At 43.4% G+C, this 22,890-nt stretch overlaps 1 protein-coding gene across 1 annotated transcript in view; it reads right to left on the bottom strand.

Annotated features, from left to right (window-relative positions):
• Nucleotides 1-10,901: 10,901 nt before the first annotated feature.
• The window catches only part of LOC126199631 (alanine and glycine-rich protein-like), a 68,922-nt gene continuing 56,933 nt past the window's right edge, over nt 10,902-22,890 (bottom strand). The window contains exon 3 of the mRNA XM_049936557.1: nt 10,902-11,065. Coding sequence (XP_049792514.1) covers nt 10,902-11,065 — 164 coding nt within the window. The remainder of the gene's footprint in view (nt 11,066-22,890) is intronic.

Genomic DNA, 22,890 nt, shown 5'->3' with positions numbered 1-22,890 from the left:
GAGGTCCGGTGCAAAAATGTCTGCAAATTATTCACATAGACGAGAAACACTGTCTGAAGGCACAGTCTAGTTTATTGATAGGACCTGATTTACTATAGACAAGTTAAACAACTGAAATAGTTCAAATGGCTCTGAGCACTATGGGACTTAACATCTTAGGTCATCAGTCCCCTAGACTTAGAGCAACTTAAACCGAACTAACCTAAGGACATCACACACATCCATGCCCGAGGCAGGATTCGAACCTGCGACCGTAGCAGCAGCGCAGTTCCAGACTGAAGCGCCTAGAACCACTAGGCCACAACAGCCGGCCAACTGAAATGAATCGAAACCAAACAAGTTCACTGCAGAAGAAGAACGAAGGACGTAAAATGACGCAAGTTTTGTTTGTACTTTGTATGTTGCAACTGCCTAAACTCAGGGATCTCTTGACCTGAATAGGTAGTTAACTTACCATTTGCTGCACACAACGGAGGTGTGACCATCAGTTTGTAAGTGTCTTGATTGATCAGTGAAGCTGCAGCTCCGGTATCGAGCTGGAATGGTATCACTTTGCCGTTAATGTCCAAGTCTACAAAAAGTTTATTGTCCTGCTGACGACAAGAGCGACTGTCTCATGCAACGTGAACTGACACTGGTACTAAATCACTTGCGACCTGACAGGAGTTCTGGCGATGTTGACGCACACTATTTGTGGGACGAACACAGTCACTGTTAGAGAGAGTGGCACTGGGCGGAGTGGAATGAACTATATGAATTTCCATGCGCGACTTTTCGCGAGCCTGAGTATCCTTGGTTCGATTCCGATTCCGGCGTGAAGCAAAGGGCCTGTAATGGGTTGCAGTTTCCGATCTGAGCTTTTTCTACCAAACACTCTGAACATGTCCTTTTTTATTACAGTAAAAGCAAATGGCTTCGCGTCATGGGCAATTCTCACGTGAATGTTTAGTAGCGCACCGCGGGCATGATTTGAGCACTGCATTTGTTTGCCGGTGCGACACACGTGGCTGAGAGCCTGGCGGTAGCGGCGCGGCCAGGTGCGAGGGCTGTTTACTTCTCCATGCAGCTCGCCCGGCGGGCCGTTTAACCTGACACAAGGCTGGCGAAGTTTCAAATGATTCCTGAGCAATTTCAAGTGTGTCCTGCCTATCAAATATGTCCATAACTTGTTGAAGGGAGGGATTGACTAGTTTCAAAATCTGTTCCCTAATACGAACATCAGAAACGTTCTGTGCAATTGCATCCCGTACCATAATATCTGAATATGGGAGTCCACATTGACACTCGACCTTGCAAGGTTGCAACCCACTCCCGATTACTCTGACCTGCTTTACATTTTGTACGAAAGAAGGTATACCGTTTCTCAACTACACTGACTGATTGTTTGAAATATGCATCTAATGCAGACAAAATTTCTTCATAGGACAGAGTAGCTAAGTCACGTCAGGGAAGTAATTTGACTATCACACAGTAGGTTTGCACACTGATGGACGACAAAAGAAAAGGCTGCCACTTGTTACCTTGAATTCTGTAGGCGGCAAGATGGAATCCAAATTGGCGTGACCACTCCGTCCAGCTTTCCAGTGCATCAAAAGGTCTAAAGGTCGGTGCAACTGCGTTTTGTGGCTGAGTTAGCGGTGGAGCGGCGGCTGCCACATCGTTTTGTATTGCACGAGCTGTCCAAGGGCATCCAGTAATGCCTGCGTCTGCTGATTCTGTAAGCGATAAAATTCGGACACTACATCTGGAGATTGTGGCGAAGCCATTACACAATGAAATTAGGACAGTCTCAACGACATATATCAGTATAGTTAAGAACACCGTTTTTACTCCTCGTCGCCAATTTTGTGTTAGCAGAAGAGCCAACAGCGTGTTACGAGTGGAGGCCGAAATTTCAGCGTTTTATCTGACGCAGGCTGGCGTCAGGTGGGAAGAATTATACTGACTTGCGGTCTGGAACATGACAATGAACGAGAATTCAGAAAGCAGACGTAATTAGTTGATACTTAACTTTAAACCATTAATAATGAACGTCGCTCTACACAGTACATGATTCTCAATATTATCTGTTCAGAATACATTCTTGAAGATAGTAATTATAGTAACTGAATATGGCGCCTCCCTAGGTCGTAGCAAATGATGTACCTGAAGGCTATGCTAAACTGTCGTCTCTGCAAATGAGAGCGTATGTAGACAGTGAACCAACGCTAGCAAAGTCGGTTGTACAACTGGGGCGAGTGCTAGGGAGTCTTAGACTAGACCTGCCGTGTAGCGGCGCTCGGTCTGCAATCACTGATAGTGGCGACACGTGGGTTCGGCGTATACTAACGGATCGCGGCCGACTTAAAGACTACCACCTAGCAAGTGTGGTGTCTGGTGGTGACACCACAATGACCACATAAGACAAATATTAAGAAATGCACAGGCTAGACAAAATCACTGGAAGAACCTTGAGGAAATGTTACTCATCGGAGAAAGGTATGACCCAAAAGGCGCTTTTCAACAAATTCTTGAGAATAGTTCATCATTCTGGTACCTTTAGCAGCAGTTCTAATAGAAGAGATAGAGTAGATCCACCTAACAGCTGCGCGTTTCGTCATGGGTTCGTTCCGTCAGTGTGAGAGCGTTTCAGTAATGATTAACAAAAAGGAGATGCGTTGTGCATCACTGGCTGGATTACTACGGAAATTTCAAGAGAGTACTTTCCGGGAAGAGTTGTGTAATACGTTATTGACCTACACATATATGTACATTGCACGAAACGACCACGATGAGAAAGTTTTAAAAATTAGAGCTAATGCAGAGGCTTACCGGTAATCGTTCTTCCCAAGCGCATTTCGCGAGTGGAACAGGGAAGGGAAGATCAGTTAGTGGTTGCAGAGGTAACCTCCACCGTACAACGTTAGGGGACTTGCGGAGTACCGATATGGGTGTAGTGAAATGGGTGTAGGAAACCTTGTTCCCTGAATGATATCACTACAGAGGCTGATCATTTGAACGATAATCAGGGTGAAGAAGATTTTCTTTATGAAAATGATAAAATGGATAGCTTAAAGTAAGCCACCCGGTAATAGGGCTAGCGGTATCAGTAAGTGTCTACATTCTCCTTTATAAAGAAAGATATGATGAGAACGTTCCACCTTCCAGCTCAAACTAAAGAAATCTCTCCGTCCATTTCATATCATAGGAAAGCCTCTTGCCCATGGAAATTGATCAGAATATCCTAAAAGTAAGAAAGAACTGTAACTTAGAAATGTGACAGCCTCAAAGAAATTTGTAGATAAGAGTGAACAGAATCGATAGGGAGTCAGCCATTGCTTGGCAGTTAATTTGACTAGCCAACTCAGTGTTCTCAGCTGGAAGAAACTTTATTTACATTTTAATCGTCCGTTACTCGAGCAATAAATCGTGACACGATTGTTCGAGAAGGTGACATGTGTCATACACAGCTTAACGGTGTATTTGGATACTTTGAAAGGTCCATATGAAGAATTTTTGTAGTGTTTCATTTCAGTTCAGATATAAGGCCTTTAATATACATATATAATAAGGTGTGCGGTAGGTGTGTGTTGAGGTACCTCTGTGATAGCAGCCAAATTCTCAGTCCATCAAGGTTATTATCATCCATCAGACGTCGCATAACAAATCTGAATTGGTTTCAACTCATGCACAAGTAACATGATTCAAGTCCGTTCCGTTTCAGTTATCACAAAATATCGATAAATTCTTTCTAGAACACATCAGAGATCAACGCAAAAAAAAAAAACAAAGCAACGAAAGGTCTGATCTCTATAACATATGTTTCTTCAGCTTCCGTTTCTCTGGAAAGGTTACCACGAATTTCGTTAGTATAAATATTAATACATGTTGCAATAATGCGTATTACGTATTCATCCAAGAATAATTTCAGCATATCTGTTTGTGTCATTGTTATGCTTCAGAAATTATTTATAATTTTAATTATTTCACACAGTTTTAATGAGGCAAATGCTAATTAATTTTTGACCAGATTGGTAGGTCCAAGCTTGTGGAGTAGGATAGGTGTTGGGAGAAGAAGGGTGAAGAACCATTAAAAAATACTACAAAAGCTAGTAAATTTTAATCACAGTTACTGACACCTACTGCGTCCTACACCTTCGTTTTACTTGCAAAACCATTACAATTTATATTTACGCAATATCTTCCAAAAAAACGAATCTGAAAAAAAAAACTCTACAACATATTAAATCATCAACGTTAAAACTTTCAAAGCTTTCATCAATTGTAGAATTTCTTTAGGCAAACTCTACAACAACATCAAGCGCCTCGTTTACAAAAGACCTTCGTTTACACGACGCATTAAGATTAGATTAGGCGGTCGGCTGGTACCACTCGTACATCCACCTCTACGGTAGTCGGTCTGGCCTTATGTCAATACAATTTCTGCACATTGTTATTCACTTATAATAACCGAACAACCTGAATACAATCAGAGACTGGCATATTTAGTTGTTTTAAAGACAAGGATTTTTAATTTGCCCAAGCACATTACTGAAGTAGAGGAGCTAGACACGTAATTGTCAACTCAACAGAAAAAGAGGAATATTAAAATACACGTTACTTGATGCTGTTTAAGGCAAAGAATTGAAATTATCAGACTCAATCGACATGTCTGCACATGAGTAAACAACACCCCAATTCTTTGGTGCATTACGAAATACAAGAAGGCCATTGCGTCGTGTTACTGCGCAGGCACTGCAACTATATCTATGTCAGGTAACTAGTGAGGCGAACTTCCTACAGGTCAGCTTCAGTACGAATTCTTAGGGCACGGTAAGGGATCACTAAATGCGGAACTTTCACTGCGTCCATCGTGCGTAGTGCTGGAATACCATTCTCATACACATTACCCACACTACCGAGACCGTCTATTTTCAGTTTATGTGACAAACTGTTATGTTTTCATCACTTTTTGGGAGTGATTATCACATCCACAAGAAAACCTAAATCGGGCAAGGTAGAAGAATCTTTTTACCGATTCGCCAAATCTACAAGTTAGGTGGGTCGACAACTTATTCCTGTCATGTGACGCACATGCCGTCACCAGTGTCGTATAGAATATATCAGACGTGTTTTCCTGTGGAGGAATCGCTTGACCTATGATCTCGCGATCAAATGGTTTCGGTTCCCTTTGGAGAGGCACGTCCTTTCGTCTACTAATCGCATGGTTTATCGGTGCGTTCAGAAAATACAGATACTAAACTTATTACAGTGAACAGCGACGTCAATGAACGAACGGACAAATCATAACTTAGCGAAAGTAAAGAAAGTAAACTTTTCACTCGAGGGAAGTCTTGAACCAAGGACCTCTCGTTTCGCATCTGCTCACGCTAACCACGGGACCACGGCGCTCCTGAGCTGATATTACCCTAGATGTTGCCTATATTGCGCATGGACTACTCAGTTTGTATATATTGCTTATTTTTTTCATAGTTCCACACAACTTCTTCCGGTTTCTGGATTGATCTGTGTTCAGTTTTTATTGGCCTATCGACTGTGTCAACTTATAACTAAATCTGAGGGGGGTGCGATGGGGAGGTTCCCTTGTCAGAGCCATTTCAACCATTTGATTTTTCAGCGGTACTTGCAATGGGAAGTAAACAGCAGCTACTTTGCTGCATGTGCGATCCGCTCGTGGAACTGAGCCAGTCCGAGGGATGTGGCGCAGTGGTTAGCACACTGGACTCGCATTCGGGATAACGACGGTGCAAACCTGCGTCCGACCATCCTGATTTACGTTTCCCGTGATTTCCCTAAATCGCTTCTGGGTAGCTCCTTTGGAAGGGAACGGCCGACTTCCTTCCCCATCCTACCCTAATCGATGACGTCGCTGTTCGATTCCCTCCCCCAAATAAATCAATGAACGAAGTGAGTGAAGCTAACGCGCGCCGCGTGCAGACGCTGTAGGGCGCCAATAGAGACGCGTACTAGGCGTGTGGCGCGACGCAGTGCAGCGCGCGTTTTTGTAACTTCACATATTCAAATAGGACAGTGCAAATAGGGAAGCGACGCGACTGGGACGCGACACGCGCCTGCGCCGTGTCGCGCGGCATTGTGGTTGTGGCACAGTTTCTCGCGCCACGCGTCGCACGTGACTCGCTAGTACCGTAGGAAATTTGTGGCGGAGAGAGGAAAAGTAGCCCGGCCGTATGCTCACTCGGCACGGGGGATATGAGCAGTAATAGTATTGCCCATACGATAAATATTGCATTACTATACTAAATTTTATTGCCTTTGGGTAGTGTATCGTTTTTCGCCATTTAAACGCTCCAGCTTTTTTCGTTAGTACATTACACTTTTCTGTTACCTCTATGTGTATAATTTTGCTTTGTTTTGTTTTTCTTCTGTCAAGAAAATGCATACTTCAGTAACTGGTGAGCCATTGGCCGCTGGAATTCTATCATGTACCTCCGCTATGTTTTCAGGTCGCAACAAGGGACAGACGGTAGAGAATAAGGAAGCAAGGAATACTACAGAATCATGTGATTAAGAAGCAAGGCAGGAAAGTAAAACACGGTTATCTTCTCGCTGACTAGTATGCTGGCGTATCTGTACGATGTGTTACAGAAATTAGGAAACAAGTAATCTCCATAGGTGTGACCTCTTCGTGCTCCTGGTAAAAAGCGTTCAAGATATGAAGTAAAGAAATCTCACTGTGATTACTTGGATATGGATGTAATAATGTAATACGACACACTGTACTACATGCCTGTGAACCTCACATTTCCACTGCAAGCCAGAAACCGTCGAAAAGCAGTGACAAATAATAAAGTTTTAATTGGTTCGCCGTGATGAGAGAAAGCATTTCAATTGTTGCATGCACATTATCAGCATTAATGAACTAATTATACAACAGCCTACACAATTGAAGAGAATGGTCGGTATTATTACGAAATTAGGAGTATCCTGGAAGGGTGTTATGATTAGATATATTTAATTTGTTGAAATGTACTGCTGACAAAGGCAGATCTACTCTCATGATAATGTTTTATCAAACTCCAACTCACAAGGCACAAATGGCTAGCTTGTGCATTCCTGTCGCGCTTATTATTCCCCGCTGCTGACAATACACTGAGCATTGTATTGTGCGACAGATCAGGTGTTTATTTTTCTCAATAACAACTATTTTATTCACGATCACACATTGTCAGTTTGGCAAGCCGTACGTGAGTAACCAGTATCTGGCATGTGCCTATCATTCCGCCTGAAGGAACGCTCGTCATTATTTTAATACTGCTCAGATCAAGAGAAATAATAAAATCTTTTGGTAAGTTTCCATTCCAGGCTCTCAGCATTAAAAATACGATGGTATACGTGGATTCGACCAAAATTTCAACGGGACAGGCAATCTATTTTTGTGTGAATTGTCAATCTTTTCTCATTCGAAGAAGCATCACCGTTTGTGAATAACGGCCACATTTCTCTCGGTGAATGGTTTAATTATACTCCCTTTGTCACAGTGTAATTTGCCAACTCATCTCACAGAAGCTATTGAGACAGAATTCCGACACGCAGTGCCTCATTAAACAAGTAATTGGCGATTACAGAGTTCAATAGCTTACGAAAAACCTCATAGTGTCGGTTTGCAGTAACATATAACAAGAAATTTCATGTTCATTTTCATACTAGGAAGCCCATGTTTCGCTAGCTGTCGATAACCAGAAAAAAATTATAGTCACTGGAGTGAAATAAAAAAATGGGAAGTACTGATATATCGCCCTAGATAAGAAAGTTCCGTGTGTTTAAGAATTGACAAAACACTCTCCTCCTTGTGTGCTATCATTCGCCAAACTTTCGTTCCGATGTCTGGAGCGGCTTAGGAGATATGATAGATGTTGTATTTCATTCTCGCGGGCGTGAGATCGGAAGTGAGCGTGCTACATGGAATCAATATTCTCGAGATCGGAGACAGATAGAGACCTCCTCCAAAATCTACACAAAAATTCAGCATGTTAGGTAAATTTCATACGCCAACATATGGTGTAGTACGCACCAAACGCAAAATCATAGCGACCCCTAATTTTCTTTGCAAACCTTTTGTGTTTTGCGTAGTATCTTACTAAAATGTGTACATCACAATAAGAATGGGCATTTGCGAGTTTATGGGCACTTCGCCATGAAGCTGTCATATAACACTACAAGTAAGGCAAAAATCATATATTTTCAGTGAATAGTTTTTGTAAAATCGTTTGAGAAGGATAACAGGTTGCGCACGCTTCGGTTCTGTCAGCGCAGAGAGTCGCCAGTCGCAATATGCGCTGCACCCGCGCGACTCGTGCGGCACGTGCGTGTCGCGCTGTTGTGTCGTGTCACGTCACACGTGCTATACGCGTCTCAATTTGCTCCTAGCCTAATAGTATTGCCCATACAATAAATAATGCCTTACTGAATACTAAATTTTATTGCCTTTGGATAGTGTTTCGTTTTTCGTCATTTAAACGCTCCAGCTTTTTTCGTTAGTAGATTATACTTTTCTGATATTTGTATCTGTATAGTTTTCTTTTGTTTTGTTTTACTTTTGACAAGAAAAATCCATACTTCAGTAACTGGTGAGCCATTGGCCGCTGGATTTGTATCATATGCCTCCGCGATGTTTTCATATCGCAAGGAGGAACAGAGATTAGAGAATTAGGAAGCAAGGAATATTACATAATCATGTGATTAAGAAGCAAGGCAGGAAAGTAAAACAAGGTTATCTTCTCGCTGCCTAGTATGCGGCGTATCTGTACGATCTGTTACAAAAATTTGCAAAGGGATAATCTCCATAGGTGTTACATCTCTGTGCTTCTGGTAAAAAGAGTCCAAGTTATGAAGTGTAGAAGTCTCACTGTGATTACTTGGATATGGATGTAATAATGTAATACGACACACTGTAATACATGCATGTGAACCTCACATTTCCACTGCAAGCTAGAAACAGTCGAAAAGCAGTCACAAATAACAATATTTTAAGTGGCTCGCCGTGACGAGAAAAATCATTTCAATTGTTGCACGCACATTATCTGCATTAGTAAACTAATTATACAACAGGCTACACAAATGAAGAGAATGGTCGGTATTATTACGAAAGTAGGAATATCCTAAAGGAGTGTCATGATCAGATATATCTAATTCGTTGAAATTTACTGCTGACAAAGGCAGATCTATTTTCATGACAGTGTTTTCCGAACTCCAGCTTACGAGGCACACGTGGCTAGTTTCTCCATTCCTGCGTCACGCATTATCCTCCACTGCTGACAGTACACTGACCATTGTGCTGTGCGACAGATCAATTGTGTATTTTTCTCAATGAAAACTATTTTATTCGCGATCAATTATTGTCAGTTTGGCAAGCCGTAGGTAAGTAACCAGTATCTGGCATGTGCCTATCATTCCGCCTGAAGGAACGTTCGTCATTATTTTAATACTGCTCAGATCAAGAGAAGGAATAAAATCCTTTGGTAAGTTTCCATTCCAGGCTCTCAGTGTTAAAAATACGATGGGTTACGGGGATTCCACCAAAATTCCAACAGAACTGACAATCTATTTTTGTGTGAGTTGTTAACCTTTTCTCATTCGAAGAAGCATCACCATTTACGAGTAACGGCCACGTTTCTCTTGGTGACAAGTTTTAATTGTACTTCCCTTGGTACAGTGTAATATGCAAATCTCATCTTACAGCAGCTATTGCGACAGAACTCCGAAATGGAGTGCCTCATTAAACAAGTAATTGGCAATCACAGAGCTCAATAGCTTACTAAAAGCCTCATAGTGCCGGTTTGCAGTAACATAAAAGAAGATATTTCATCTTTATTTTCATACAAGGAAGCTCTTGTTTCGCTAGCTGTCGATAACTCTTAAAAATTACAGTCACTGGATTGAAATAAATAAAAAGGGAAGTATAAGTACTGATATATCGCCATAGATAAGAAAGTTCCGTATGTTTAAGAACTGGCAAAACACTCTCATCCTTGTGTGCTATAATTCGCCAAACTTTTGTGTCGATGCCTCCAGCGGTTTAAGAGATATGGAGACGTTGCATGTATTTCAATCTCGTGGGCGTGAGATCGGAAGTGAGCGCGCTACCTAGGACCCATTTTCTCGAGATCAGTGGCAGATAAAGCCCTCCTCCGAAGTGTAATAAAAAATTCAACATGTTAGCTAAATTTCATGAGCAGCAATATATGGTGTAATACGCATCGAACGCAGAATCATAGCGACCCCTAATTTTCGTTGCAAACTTTTTGAGTTTTGCGTAGTGTCTTAGTAAAATGTTTACATAACAATAAGAATGGTCATTAGCGAGATGTTGGGCACCTCTCTACGAAGCTGACATATAACGCTACAAGTAAGGCAAAAATAAAATACTTTCATTGAGTAATTTCTGTAAAATTGTTTGAGAAAGATAACAGACCGCGCGCGCTTCGGTTCTGTCAGAGCAGAGCGTCGCCAGTCGGCGCGTGCGAAGTGTCTATGCGTTGCAATATGCGCTGGACCTGCGCGACTTATGCGGAACGTGCGTATCGCGCTGTAGTGTCGTGTCACGTTACACGTGCTAAGCGCGTCTCAATTTGCTCCTCGCCTTGACACTAGGCACTCCACCCATCTTGAAAGAACCCAAATGACACTACACGAAGCGGCTCTCTGTAACGCGTGTTGCACACCCCCTCTTAGCTACGCGAGGAAACTCTCTCTCTCTCTCTCTCTCTCTCTCTCTCCCTCTCTCTCTCGCTCTCCCTCTGTCTGTATCTTCGTCGTTTTCTCTGTAGCGCCACCGTGCGCACCCTTTTAAGATTAGCTTCACCAGAGTTTCTGTAATATCCGAGCTGCTAATTAAGGCGAACTATCGAATCGCGTTCAGAGCTGGAGCAAGGTCGTCCGCGCTAACGTTCAGTACTCCCCTCTTTAACTATATCAAAGAGGGTCTGTGCTGGTGGCGGCGGGGGGTGGTGGTGGGGGGCAGGAGGGGGAGTGGGAGTCAGTTTCAGCTGACTAATAGGTGGTCTTATTTTTCGCTTAGTGCTGCGGTCCTGCATAAAGTAGATCACTAGAGACAATTTACAACATCACAGTGACCCACAAATCGTGAGAGCATTTTCGCAGCAGACTTAGCATTACCTTTAGTTTGAGCTCAAATATTCTTCAAATACAGAACGTCCTTACTCTCGAGGATACGAGACTTCTACCCTTGTTATAACTGACAGCACCCCGCCTGTGCACTACTTGAATGTTTTTCCTGGCTGCTTCATAGTTTATTTTTATCAAACAACGTATGTGTACGCTACTTTATTGTTGTCATGGAGTCAACCCAGTTTTCATGTGAGTAATTTTAGGTGCATTGGTACTACCTATTGTTATGAAATAGATTCGCACTCTGTGGCTTTGCACTGACGCCAGCTGTTTGCTACACAAGAAATTATTTTGTGCCCAACCGGGTTTCGAACCAGGTTCTCCTGCTTACCGCGAGTGGTCACCTTAACCACTTAAAAAAAAACTCATTTTGTTCATTATCGTTCGTTGCATTTGTGACTGGTGGACGTCCCATGACACCCGTCAAGTTCATCGTTGATCCTTTTACTCAGTTTTTTTTTAAAATTATAGAGGGCAGGTAACCATCTATTTGGATACGCTGAGCTACCTGCAAAATTTAAGCGGTGTTGGGTTTCGAACCCGCAACCACTTGGGCCATCCGAGTACGTGTCCCATATCGAGCCAGTCATGCGTACGCCATATACTCGTAAATCCTGGGCTCGCACAGGGCGACATTTTACGTCCCTGTTTCAGCCTGTCGAAGGACATTACATTGCAGAGACGTAGACGCTGCATAAACACAGACAATATAACCACAATGACGTATCCATGCCTCGATAGACTAAAATATAGACTAAAATCAGAAGAATGAGTTTTTCTCTCTGCAGCGGAGTGTGTGAAACTTTCTGGCAGATCAAAACTGTGAGCTGGACAGAGACTCGAACTCGGGACGTTTGCCTTTCGTGGGCAAATGCTCTACCAACTGAGCTACCCAAGCACGACTTTCGACCTGCCCTCACAACTTTTCTTCTACACTAAAACGTTGATATTATATTTGTCTCCAGTGCGAGAATCACGAATTGTACGAGTCCAGCGGTTGTGAAAACATGACATACGGATGTTTGGATCAGCTCATGAGGCCTTCTCGGATGGGCGTAGTCTCGCTGCGTCAGCTGTGCCGTGCGGACGTATGCCGGTCTTCCTGCGCCGCGGTCTGCTGTGCTGCGTCGTGGTAAGTCGCAGTGCGCATCTCAGCGTCGAAGAAATTTCTGCACTTACTGAAATCTGAAGCATTGCACCCTGACGGCTCACTTGAACAGAAAAGATGGTTTGAGGTTATTACGTGATCGCAATTACACCCGACGGAAACTACGTGGAGTAAAAGATTGGTTAGAATACGAAATAAAACTTGATTTAGAGGTTGTTATTGGAATACATCCTTCGATAGCGAGCAGTGTTGGTTATGTCAAATTGAAGGACGCTAACATATGCGACTAAGTAGTTAAATCTTGCAGGGGAATTATGAAGCTTAGATATTGTGACGGAAACGTAGCGAAGTTACCGTAACTCACGCAGGATTTGCAGTACGGACGATGAGGATATTCGAACTGCCATCTGAAGTACGAGCGGGAAAGATAAATGCGGTGATAGCGCTGTACGGAAAAGTCCTGAGTAATGTTGCCGAACGATGGTCCAATACACGCAAATTCCTAGTGCTCAATGGAGTGAGACTATTAAAGCTCGATTTGCACAAGCATGTACCATGGTACATCAGCGTCTCTCACTAACCCTAACAGAACATAGAGAATGCTCCACTGAACAATTTGAGGTAGGGAACCTGGCGTCGGAGAAGCCAGTTTAAGGACCTATGGAGGTAAACTTATCCACCGCTTTGTCTAGCATTATTGTCCTGCAGCTTGTTTACAACTAACATGCATACATGTTTACACGTTTACTGTTGTTTATTTACATGTAATTCTTTATTTCGTGCGAGGAAACAATCAGGACAAGCCTCATTACTAGGAAGTCATGATGCCGTCTACAGCCACCAACTGTACTGGAAGTTCGTGCCAATAATTCCAACTGAGTTTTAGGAGAACGTACCCTCGGCTATTCGTCAGAAGATGTGGATACAACATGACGGGGCGCACCTTCCTTCCCTGTGGATGCCCGCAACCAACTCTATGCAGTATTTCCTGTCGTTGGGTTGGAAGGAGAATCCTATTCCACGCCCGGCGACGTCACTTGACACGAATCCCCTATATTATTTTCAATGAGGATATCTTAAGTCACTTGTTGCTTGAGACCGCAGTGGATACGGAGATGGAATAAGCTCGCAGAATTGTAGCTGGCTGTTATCTGATTCGAATCAGACCAGAGATATTTGTCAGGGTGCGTCAGAATCTTGTTCGCCGATGTAATGCATGTATTGAGGTTGAGGGACGACGGTTTCAACACATTTTGTGAGATACAGTGCAAATGGTACGTTATTTGTGTCGGTGATAGTATTTGCAGGTAATTGTACCTAAAGCCTAGTTTACACGACGACGTTGGGCTGAGCCACTCTTTCGTGAAATGAGTTGCACGCATGTGTTTTCATATATGACTGTACACACGGCGACACCAGCATACATTTCAGTGTCGTCGTTTTGTGGGTCCCTGAGTCGTGTCTGACATAAAAGTTGTGGCAACTGCACGTCGCACGAGTTGTGATGGAATTAAGACTCGTTGCGTGGAATCACTGCGTAAGAAAAAAATAAGAAACGTGTTTCGATTAGTGAATGGATGAAGAAAAGACGTCAGCTCGGTTTCTCACAAGGGAACCTCCCCAGCGCACCCCCCTCAGATATAGTTATAAGTTGGCACAGTGGATAGGCCTTGAAAAATTGAACACAGATCAATCGAGAAAACAGGAAGAAGTTGTGTGGAACTATGAAAAAAATAAGCAAAATATACAAACTGAGTAGTCCATGCGCAACATATGCAACATCTAGGATATTATGAGCTCAGGAGCGCCGTGGACCCGTGGTTAGCGTGAACAGCTGCGGAACGAGAGGTCCTTGGTTCAAGTCTTCCCTCGAATGAAAAGTTTACTTTCTTTATTTTCGCAAAGTTATGATCTGTCCGTTAGTTCATTGACGTCTCTGTTCACTATATTAAGTTTAGTGTCTGTGTTTTACGACCGCACCGCAAAACCGTGCGATTAGTAGACGAAAGGACGCGCCTCTCCAATGGGAACCGAAAACATTTGATCGCAAGGTCATCGGTTAACCGATTCCTCCACAGAAAACACGTCTGATATATTCTATATGACACTGGTGACGGGATGTGCGTCACATGACAGGAATATGTTGTCGACCCACCTAACTTGTACACTTGGCGAATGTGTAAAAAGATTCTTCTACCTTGTCCGATTTAGGTTTTCTTGTGGATGTGATAATCACTCCCAAAAAAGTGATGAAAACATAAGAGTTTGCCACATAAACTGCAACAAATGAATGCAACAGTTTCACAGTCGCACAGTTTTCCCTGTGCTCTGTCAAAACATTTGTTTTTAATGTTTTCAAATTTTTCCGTGTGTAGACCGTCAAATCCTGCGTATGTCCCAGCAAATCTGAAAATGTCCTGGAATTTTAGAGAGCGTAGTGTATTATGTGTGAATGCCTGAAATTTTATAATCGACACACGATCACGTAAACAATACTTCTCTGTGTACCTGTGCAGCTTCGTAAAATCATAGAATCTTTCCACAAAGTATTTCACTTGCCGAAAACCAAACACATCTAACGGTTGCACAAGAGGTGTACAATCTGGAGGAATGGTAATCACGTCTACTCCCACTCTAAAACTGTACAATGCCTGATCCTATTGTCCTGTATAGCTGTCAAGGAGTAAGGCAAAAACTTTGTCCCCGTAAGGAGCAATCACACGTTCATTAAAGTCTTTCACTAATCTTTTCTCCATTTTTCCGGACGCACTGCAATTCACAATGACATTCGGCGCTTGCGCAAGTACCCTATTCACCTGTTGCTGAACTTGCGGTCCAAATACACCATTTTTTCCTGCAAACATAAATAAAATGTAGGTAAAAGAAATCCTGCTTTGTTCAGAGCATATTGTATGGTATAACTATGTGAAGTGGCATGCAGCTGGTCTACAGTACATTCCGTGTCGCCTTCTCCAACTAACGATAACGTGCGGGTCGATTTCATTTCATAGTTAAAACCGGACTGATCTGTGTTGATAGTATATGAGTCTTCATACTGTTGGAACCTGATGTTATTTTCTGTGACAAACGTCTTGGAACATTCTAAAAGTTCTTCCAGTTTATTCGCGTAGTTCTTGCTTAAATATTTCGTAATCTTCCTGCTCGTAATTTTATATTTTCTTTTGAACGTGACAAGCGAATGAGATGAAGCCTTGAAGTCCAGGCCGATTTGTTTAGCGTAGTGCAATCCCCAAATCTGTAGGTCTGTATCATGCACTGCACTTAATTCATTTCTGGCTTTAATAAATTGTCGGAATACATGGTTTCCTAGTTCACTGAATTTCTGTCTTCGGGCTCCACCTCGTTCCACGACTTCTTTGCAATATTTAATTGTGCTTTTTTCCTCCATCCCTTTAAATTTCTTAAATTTATTTGTTACTTCACTCCATAATCTATATTTGTATCTTTTAATTGGTTTGGACAGTAACCTGTATAGAAGCATTTCTTTCATGTAACCCAAAGAAATACAATCATATTGAGGTCGCCCCGGCGGGGTCAGGGATTTTCTCTGCCTCGTGATGACTGGGTGTTGTGTGATGTCCTTAGGTTAATTAGGTTTAAGTAGTTCTAAGTTCTAGGGGACTGATGACCGTAGATGTTAAGTCCCATAGTGCTCAGAGCCATGTGTACCATTTTTGAACGTATTTAATCCACTCTCGCCCAAAGTAGCGAACAGTCAACTACGAGTCAGGGAGCCTCGTTAGCAGGAATACTCTCTCTTCCGTGCGCTGTAGTCGACTGACGTCGTGTGTTTCGATGTTTGTTTTGGTGTTGTTTCCCCATACTACGGCGCAGTTACCTCGCATCGGACGGACGGACGGACAGATAATAATTGTCGGAAAATAAAAAATTTTACTCTTCACTCAAGATAGCACTTGAACCAGGGACCTGTCGTTCCGCAACTGCTCACGCTTACCACGGGACCACGGCGCTCCTGAGCTCACACCATCCTTTCTGTTGCTTAACTTGCACATGGACTACTCAGTTTGTATATTTTGCTTATTTTTTTCATAGTTCCACACAACTTCTTCCTGTTTCCTCGATTGATCAGTGTTGAGTTTTTCAAGGCCTATCACTGTGCAGCTTATAACTAAATCTGAGGGGGGTGCGATGGGGAGGTTACCTTGTCAGCATCCTTGCTGAAATAGTAACCTAGAAGTTCGTTTAATTTTCTTAGAATGTTACCAGAACTGTTCACGTTTCTTCTAAATACATCAATTATGCGACAAGGAATAAAGGTACTCTAATGCATGAAGCACTGTTGCAAGGACTGAATTTACTCATCATATTGCGTGCATTACAATCGAGAACACTCGGCATGCTATAACATACGATTTCAGTTGGTGATGACGCTTTTTCATTAACACCAATAATTATTAGTATCAACAGTAATAATTATTAACATAGCATCAATAATTACTCGAAGCAGGCCACAATAAGAAGGGAATGGTTTGCAAACTACTGTCTTGAAGATAGAATTGTACAGTGGTAATATCTCAAAATTGTAACATATGTAAACGGGGAGCACTGCGGCGACGTTTTAAATAGATGAATATTGAATAAAGAATGCAGCTTCTTCAATATGTATAGCCTTCCTTCCTTAACAAAGATTTAGCCAACACGAACGATGGAATTTTAGCTTGTAACCGATAGCATTGCCCCAGCTAGAATTACACTTACTTGTATATTTCTTAATTCAATTGTGTATGTGCTCCTAACTCAATAAATTTTGACCTGCAGCTCAGATATTGTCAAACCATCGATGTTATTATCGCACATGACTGTCTCAGCGGCAGCAATATGTTGACCATTTTTGTAATCAGCATCACTGAAACCCCACAAACACCTATGCAAAGCATAAATATCGAAAAAGCGAACATTATTCTCCGTTCCCCAATCCATATTACAATTTGTCTACACTATACGAACACATATAACCTCAAAACTCACGCAACTACTGTCGCCAAAGTTGGAACACTCTGAGAGTGTTAAGTTTCACCAACCAGTTGCGCAAACGCGCGGTGCACATGCGCAGTGGCCGGTAGCGCAGTTGCCTGCTACCTAGTGTCATCGTGTAAACTAGGCTTAACGTAAATAAAAAAGTACGCAATAATGTGATTTTATTCCTATTAGCTTCTTAAGCTGGCTTCTCCGACCCCGGGTTCGACATCTCAAATTGTTCAGTTGAGCGTCCTCTATGACCTGTTAAACTTCTGCACACTCTTACAGAAACACCCTGCATATTAGGTACAGCCGGATACACGCACGGCGTGCAACCTTTCCCGGCCACTTCCGCGCTGTGTGTGTACAGCGGCGAGCGGCGCAGCTGCCTGCTGGCGGGTTGCCCAGACCGCCGGCTAGGACCGTGCTGCCAGCGACACATGCTGCGGCTACCCGCGGACAAGTCCCGATGCAAAGCCCTAAAGCGAACACGGACAATCGTGTCACCCAAGAAGAAGCCCAGAATGCCATCACTGACACAACAGAATGGAGACCACCTGAACCTAAGGAAATCGTGACAGCTGTAACGGTTTCAGCACAACAGACCTCGAAACATAATGGGAAACGCATTAATTCCTCCGTTGTTGAGAATGATGTTATGCAAGAACCAACCTCATAGCGAACTGATTCCCCTACTGAGACTGACATCCAATAAGAGCACTAGAGAAAATTTGACTCGAAACACCATCCTATTAGGACACTTGAAGAGTACAGAAAAAGACAACCTTAGACAGCAGCTGGTAAAAACACAAACGGCAAACACGTAAACAGAGCCCTGAAGAGATCCAAGAAATGGGGGAAAGCTCTCACGTACCAAGAAAATTCTCAAAACAATGCATGACCTGGTAGATGTCTGAAAAACAGACATCCCAATCCCGAAAAAGGACTTATATATGAACCTGGCCTCTCCGATTGAAGAACCCATGGTAACGTGCGACCACTATGGATCCGATAAGGGGATTGCGTGGTCTGATGACACCGAGTGTGATTAGTAGTACCACTGAACGACACAGGCGTATCAAATTCCTATGCTCAATGTAAACAGAACTGTTTTTGACGTGAAGATACCATCTCTAAAGGACTACATACGCGCCGCCGATATTGACATGGCAAAGATGCAACAAGTAGTTCAACGAAAACTGCGGATGTATGCGAATATGAAGCAATTTTGAACGTAGGCAATGAGTACTGCCCGGGATTACTGTTCAAAAGAGGCATATCATGTACCGCACTGTCTATATTCGAATCTGGACGAGGAATAACTGCAAAAGTATATGATCTACCTCTCGTTAATGTAAGTGCTCCAATCGGATCCAACGGGAAATGTGCAGGAAGCAAGCGGTTCTGTGCTGAAATTGTACCATAAATAAAGTAGTCTTCACTGAACATAATTGTGGGTGGTGAATGTAACCGCGTATTGCGGCAAGGAGATTATGTTCCGAACTTCAGTTTTTACGAGGAGGTGTTGTTGCTATCTAAAGGACTAGATTTAAAAGATACTTAGTACCATGTTCGACCGCTTACAAGAGGATACACGCACGTCTTCAGTATTTCGGCAAGCGGACTAGACAGGCTGTATGTAACGAAAGGCTTTATGCATAATGTAATTGACAGTGGCCTCTAGCCCATTAGCTTGCGGGAAACCAAGAGAGGTAAACAAAAGTTACTCCTCACTTTCAACGACGAACGGGGCCGCGAACTCAATAAAAAACTACAAGCTGCTATATTATACCCACTTTTACGCCGAGTCGGCAACTGATTCGACGGCAAGTGAGTCGCCTTATCTTACATTCAACCTACGATCAATCTGAATGACAACGCCAACCTTGTAGCCCACATTACCGTTGAAGAAATATTTACCATAATCGAAGATTCACGTACAAAGAAATCGGCTGGTTCAGATGGCCTGCCAAAGGAATTTATTCTTGCTTCTGGAACGTCATAGTTCAGCAAAATTTAGGACGAATAATTCCGGAACGTGCAGATGCCACCTCAGTTTATGGAAAGACTGGTTGCCCTGATAACTGAAAAGACATGTAGTACTACGCTGAAGGATTTTCGACCACAGACTCTACTCAGTTCCGACTATAAGATCTTCAGCCGTCTTATAAATATTAGAATGAAGTCGGCAATTCCGAAAATCATTGACCCTTATCAAATGAGTGCTGTCCCAGGGAGATCTATGTCAAATGAATTATATGAATATTGCGAGATTATAAATTCGTCGTGGCTATGTAAACGCAGCGTTGGTCACATGTTTCTAGAGTTTGATAAGGCATTTGACCGCATCAACCACCACTTCCTACAACCTCTAATGCAGCGGATGGGGTTGAGTGATTATTTTATTCGGATCATACGCAAATGTACAGTCGGAACTTCCTCTCTAATCAAATTAATAGCCAGCTAAGTTCAGCAGTCCCGATTAAGCAGTCTTTGAGACAAGTGTAATCTTTTTCTACGACACTGAACGCAGTCGCCGTAGAACCATTCCTGTTAAACCTGCATCACAGGTTACAAGGTTTACAGATGTCCGGTACAAAAACCGTGTGTCACGCTTATGCTGATGATATCAGTGTAATAGTTAACACGAAATCTGAAACTGAGATCGTTCAAGAAATAATCCATGGTTTCCTTGCCTCTCCTGTAGCCAAGCTCTATGATCAGAAATCGAAGATCTTACCTGTCGGCCCCCATAATGAGAACACGCAAATAACATGGCTACAAAGAGCAGAGAAGACGAAGCACTTAGGTATTACTTTAATGCCCAGTTTAGTGGAAATGACGCCTGCCAACCGGAACCATAAACTCAATATACTCAGGGCTACTCTCCTTGAACATAAAATTAGAATTTTTAAACAGGAGAGCGCTATTGATTAACAGCCATGGCCTAAGCTAAACATATCACACCGTGGCCGTGTTATCAGTATCCACGGGCAAAGCGCAGATTATTTTACCTGCAACGTATTGGTTTATCTGGAGCGGAAATATCCTTAAAGCCACCATGTCAACCATGTACTAGTCCGCCTACTTCGCCAACCTCGAGAATTAATAGGGCTCCTCAAGCATCCAACGCATTTTCTGGGAAAGGTTATTTTCTGTGCGGCGCCCTCGACCCCTTGGTGCGTGAGTGTTCGTTAGCACGAGCTCCTAGACACGGCAAATGACGCCAGGTGAATATGGGGAAAGGGGGTTGTTTCCGTCCGAGGCGTGAGCCATGGTGCGCTCGCATTCAAGCTCCCTCCGATTCTTCCCGTTCTCTTATCTTTGCCAGTCTATGAGAAGAACCCTTATGCACGCTGTAGGATTCTGGCAGCTCCGTGTCCTTGCTGAATTATTATTGGTATCTGGAGTTTTGGTGTTTACGTCAATTATCTTACGTAGACCAGTACCCTCAGAGATGTTATGTGGCCAATGGGCAAGAATGGTCTCTGGACGGCGAGGTGCGCGGTAGTTAGTCAAATTATAATTTCTCATTCCCCGTTACGCTCTTGCTTGTTAAAGATGTATCGCTCAATTTGTGGTTCGGATGTGATTTTACTCAGAAAAGTGGATTAGTTCTCGACTTTGCAAACCCCAACTTCTCTTTTAAGTTTCCGCCTAGTAAGAATACAGCAATTTGCTCTTGCCGTTGCGCAAATGTGGGAGTGTCGGTAGACTGTAACTCCGGTGAATTGTATGTGGCCCATCTTCAGGGGCGCCAGGCAGGGCAGTTGTTGTATTTATAAGGGAGTTTCACGAGGTTTTCTCTAACAACTTGGGGGTCACTAACGTCATAACCACCGATTTTTCTCGTTCCTAAAGCTCAGGGCCAGGACTGCAGGCTGGTCGTTGATAACAGACTCCTTAAGAAAGAGGTTATCTGAGAATCTGTCCCCTTGCAGGACCTTCACAACTGTTTTACGTAGTACTTGGGGGCTAAGTGGTTCTCAGTGCTTGATCTCAACCAAGCTTATTATCATATTCCTCTTACGGAGTAGTCTAAAGATGTCACCGCGTTCTGTACTGATTGGAACCTTTATGAGTTCAAAGAGGCGCCGTTCGTCTTGTCCACTGGGAAGACGATTTTCTCTCGTTCGTTACAGCATGTCATGGGCTACTTGAAATTTTCTTGTGTCTTTAATGATCCTGGAGGATGTTGTCATTTATAGTCAGTCGTTATCATATTTCCCATCTTAGGGAGGTCTTCTCCAAGATTCAGGATGCGGGGTTCACCATTAAGCCAACCAAGATTACACCTGTTAGGTGTCCTTTCTGGGCCATTTAATTTCCGGGAACGGCAATGAGAACGAGATAACGTGTTGAAGAAATTTCCTCTGCCTCGAAATAAGGAGAAGATAGCCAGATTTATTATGATGGTGAATTATTTTCGTGTTTTTGTCATTGATTTGGTCCAGATGGCCGCCCCCGTGAATAAACGGCGTAGGGGGATCGAGGGGGGTGGAGCCAACAGGCGGCTTTTAAAGCTATCAAGACCGTTATCATCAATCGCCGGTCTTAGCCGTCCTGGATTTCGGTGAAAGATTTATCGTTTAAACTGATTGCTCCAACGCAAGTATTCTTGCTGTGTTGTTGCAGCAGGATCAAGGTAAAAGACGCCCATTAGGTTCAGCGCCTGAAAGGTTGTGTGGTCCTGTTAACGAGTTCGGGGTGCTAGCTGCGCTTTTGGCTTTAGAGAAGTTTCAGTTCTATCTTGAGCGTATGGAATTTGATCGCGAGACGGACAACCAGGTCCTAAGTGTTCAGGAAAAGTGGTAGGAGGGTAGTCAGTATCTCTGCGTTTCATGTCATTGTGCGACTCATGAATCTTCTAACAACTAAATAGCCCACGCCCTCAGTCGTATGTCTCAGGAGGAGGGGGCTGTCGAGAGTGAGGGCGTTAGTATATCTCACCCCGTTGAGTGACCAGTATCAGCTGAAGATCCCATTGGTTTGTGGACCTTACAACCAGGCAGGATCAAGATTCGTTGTGGTATCCATTAAGAAAGCAACTCTTATCCGATGGTGAGGTTAGCGACTATTCCATCAGGAATGGCATACCTTGTAAACACATGAGCGAAGTCGGGTGAGCCGTGTGGCTCGATCAGCGATATTCCCGCCGCCAGTATGTTTCCGGTGGTGTGCGCAAAGCGAGCGGTGGCGCCACCTACCGGGCCGATCGGGGTGCAAGCGGCAAGCTCTGGCAAGTAGCGTGGAATTGTGCTTTGCGATGCCTACCAGTAACTTTGTTAGCCAAGTCTTGCGGACCGTGCAGGTGCCGTGCAACGCAGCAGGACGAGCACATCTGAAAGGCGTGTTTATCCGGATGACGGCGCCGTAGGAAATATCGACAGCGTGAAGCAGTCACGTTACTGGGAAGCCGTTGGTGTATTTCGTTTGCCATATGTCTCCTGGCACCAGGATCTGCGGCAGCTGGCTTCATCAAACAAGCGAGAGGGTAAGGGCCTTGCTTGTGCTGCAAATTGTGGCCGGAATCAACTACTGGTTTCTGTGCTGTTGACTTCATTTTCTTGGCCGGCCGCAGCTACTCGTACTAAGTCTGTCCTCGAATGTGTTTAATTTCATCTCGCTTAGTA

Source organism: Schistocerca nitens, chromosome 8 (assembly GCF_023898315.1).
Source record: "Schistocerca nitens isolate TAMUIC-IGC-003100 chromosome 8, iqSchNite1.1, whole genome shotgun sequence".
NCBI lineage: Eukaryota > Metazoa > Arthropoda > Insecta > Orthoptera > Acrididae > Schistocerca > Schistocerca nitens.
Note: the sequence above shows the minus strand (reverse complement) of the source record. Positions and strands in the feature narration are given on the sequence as shown.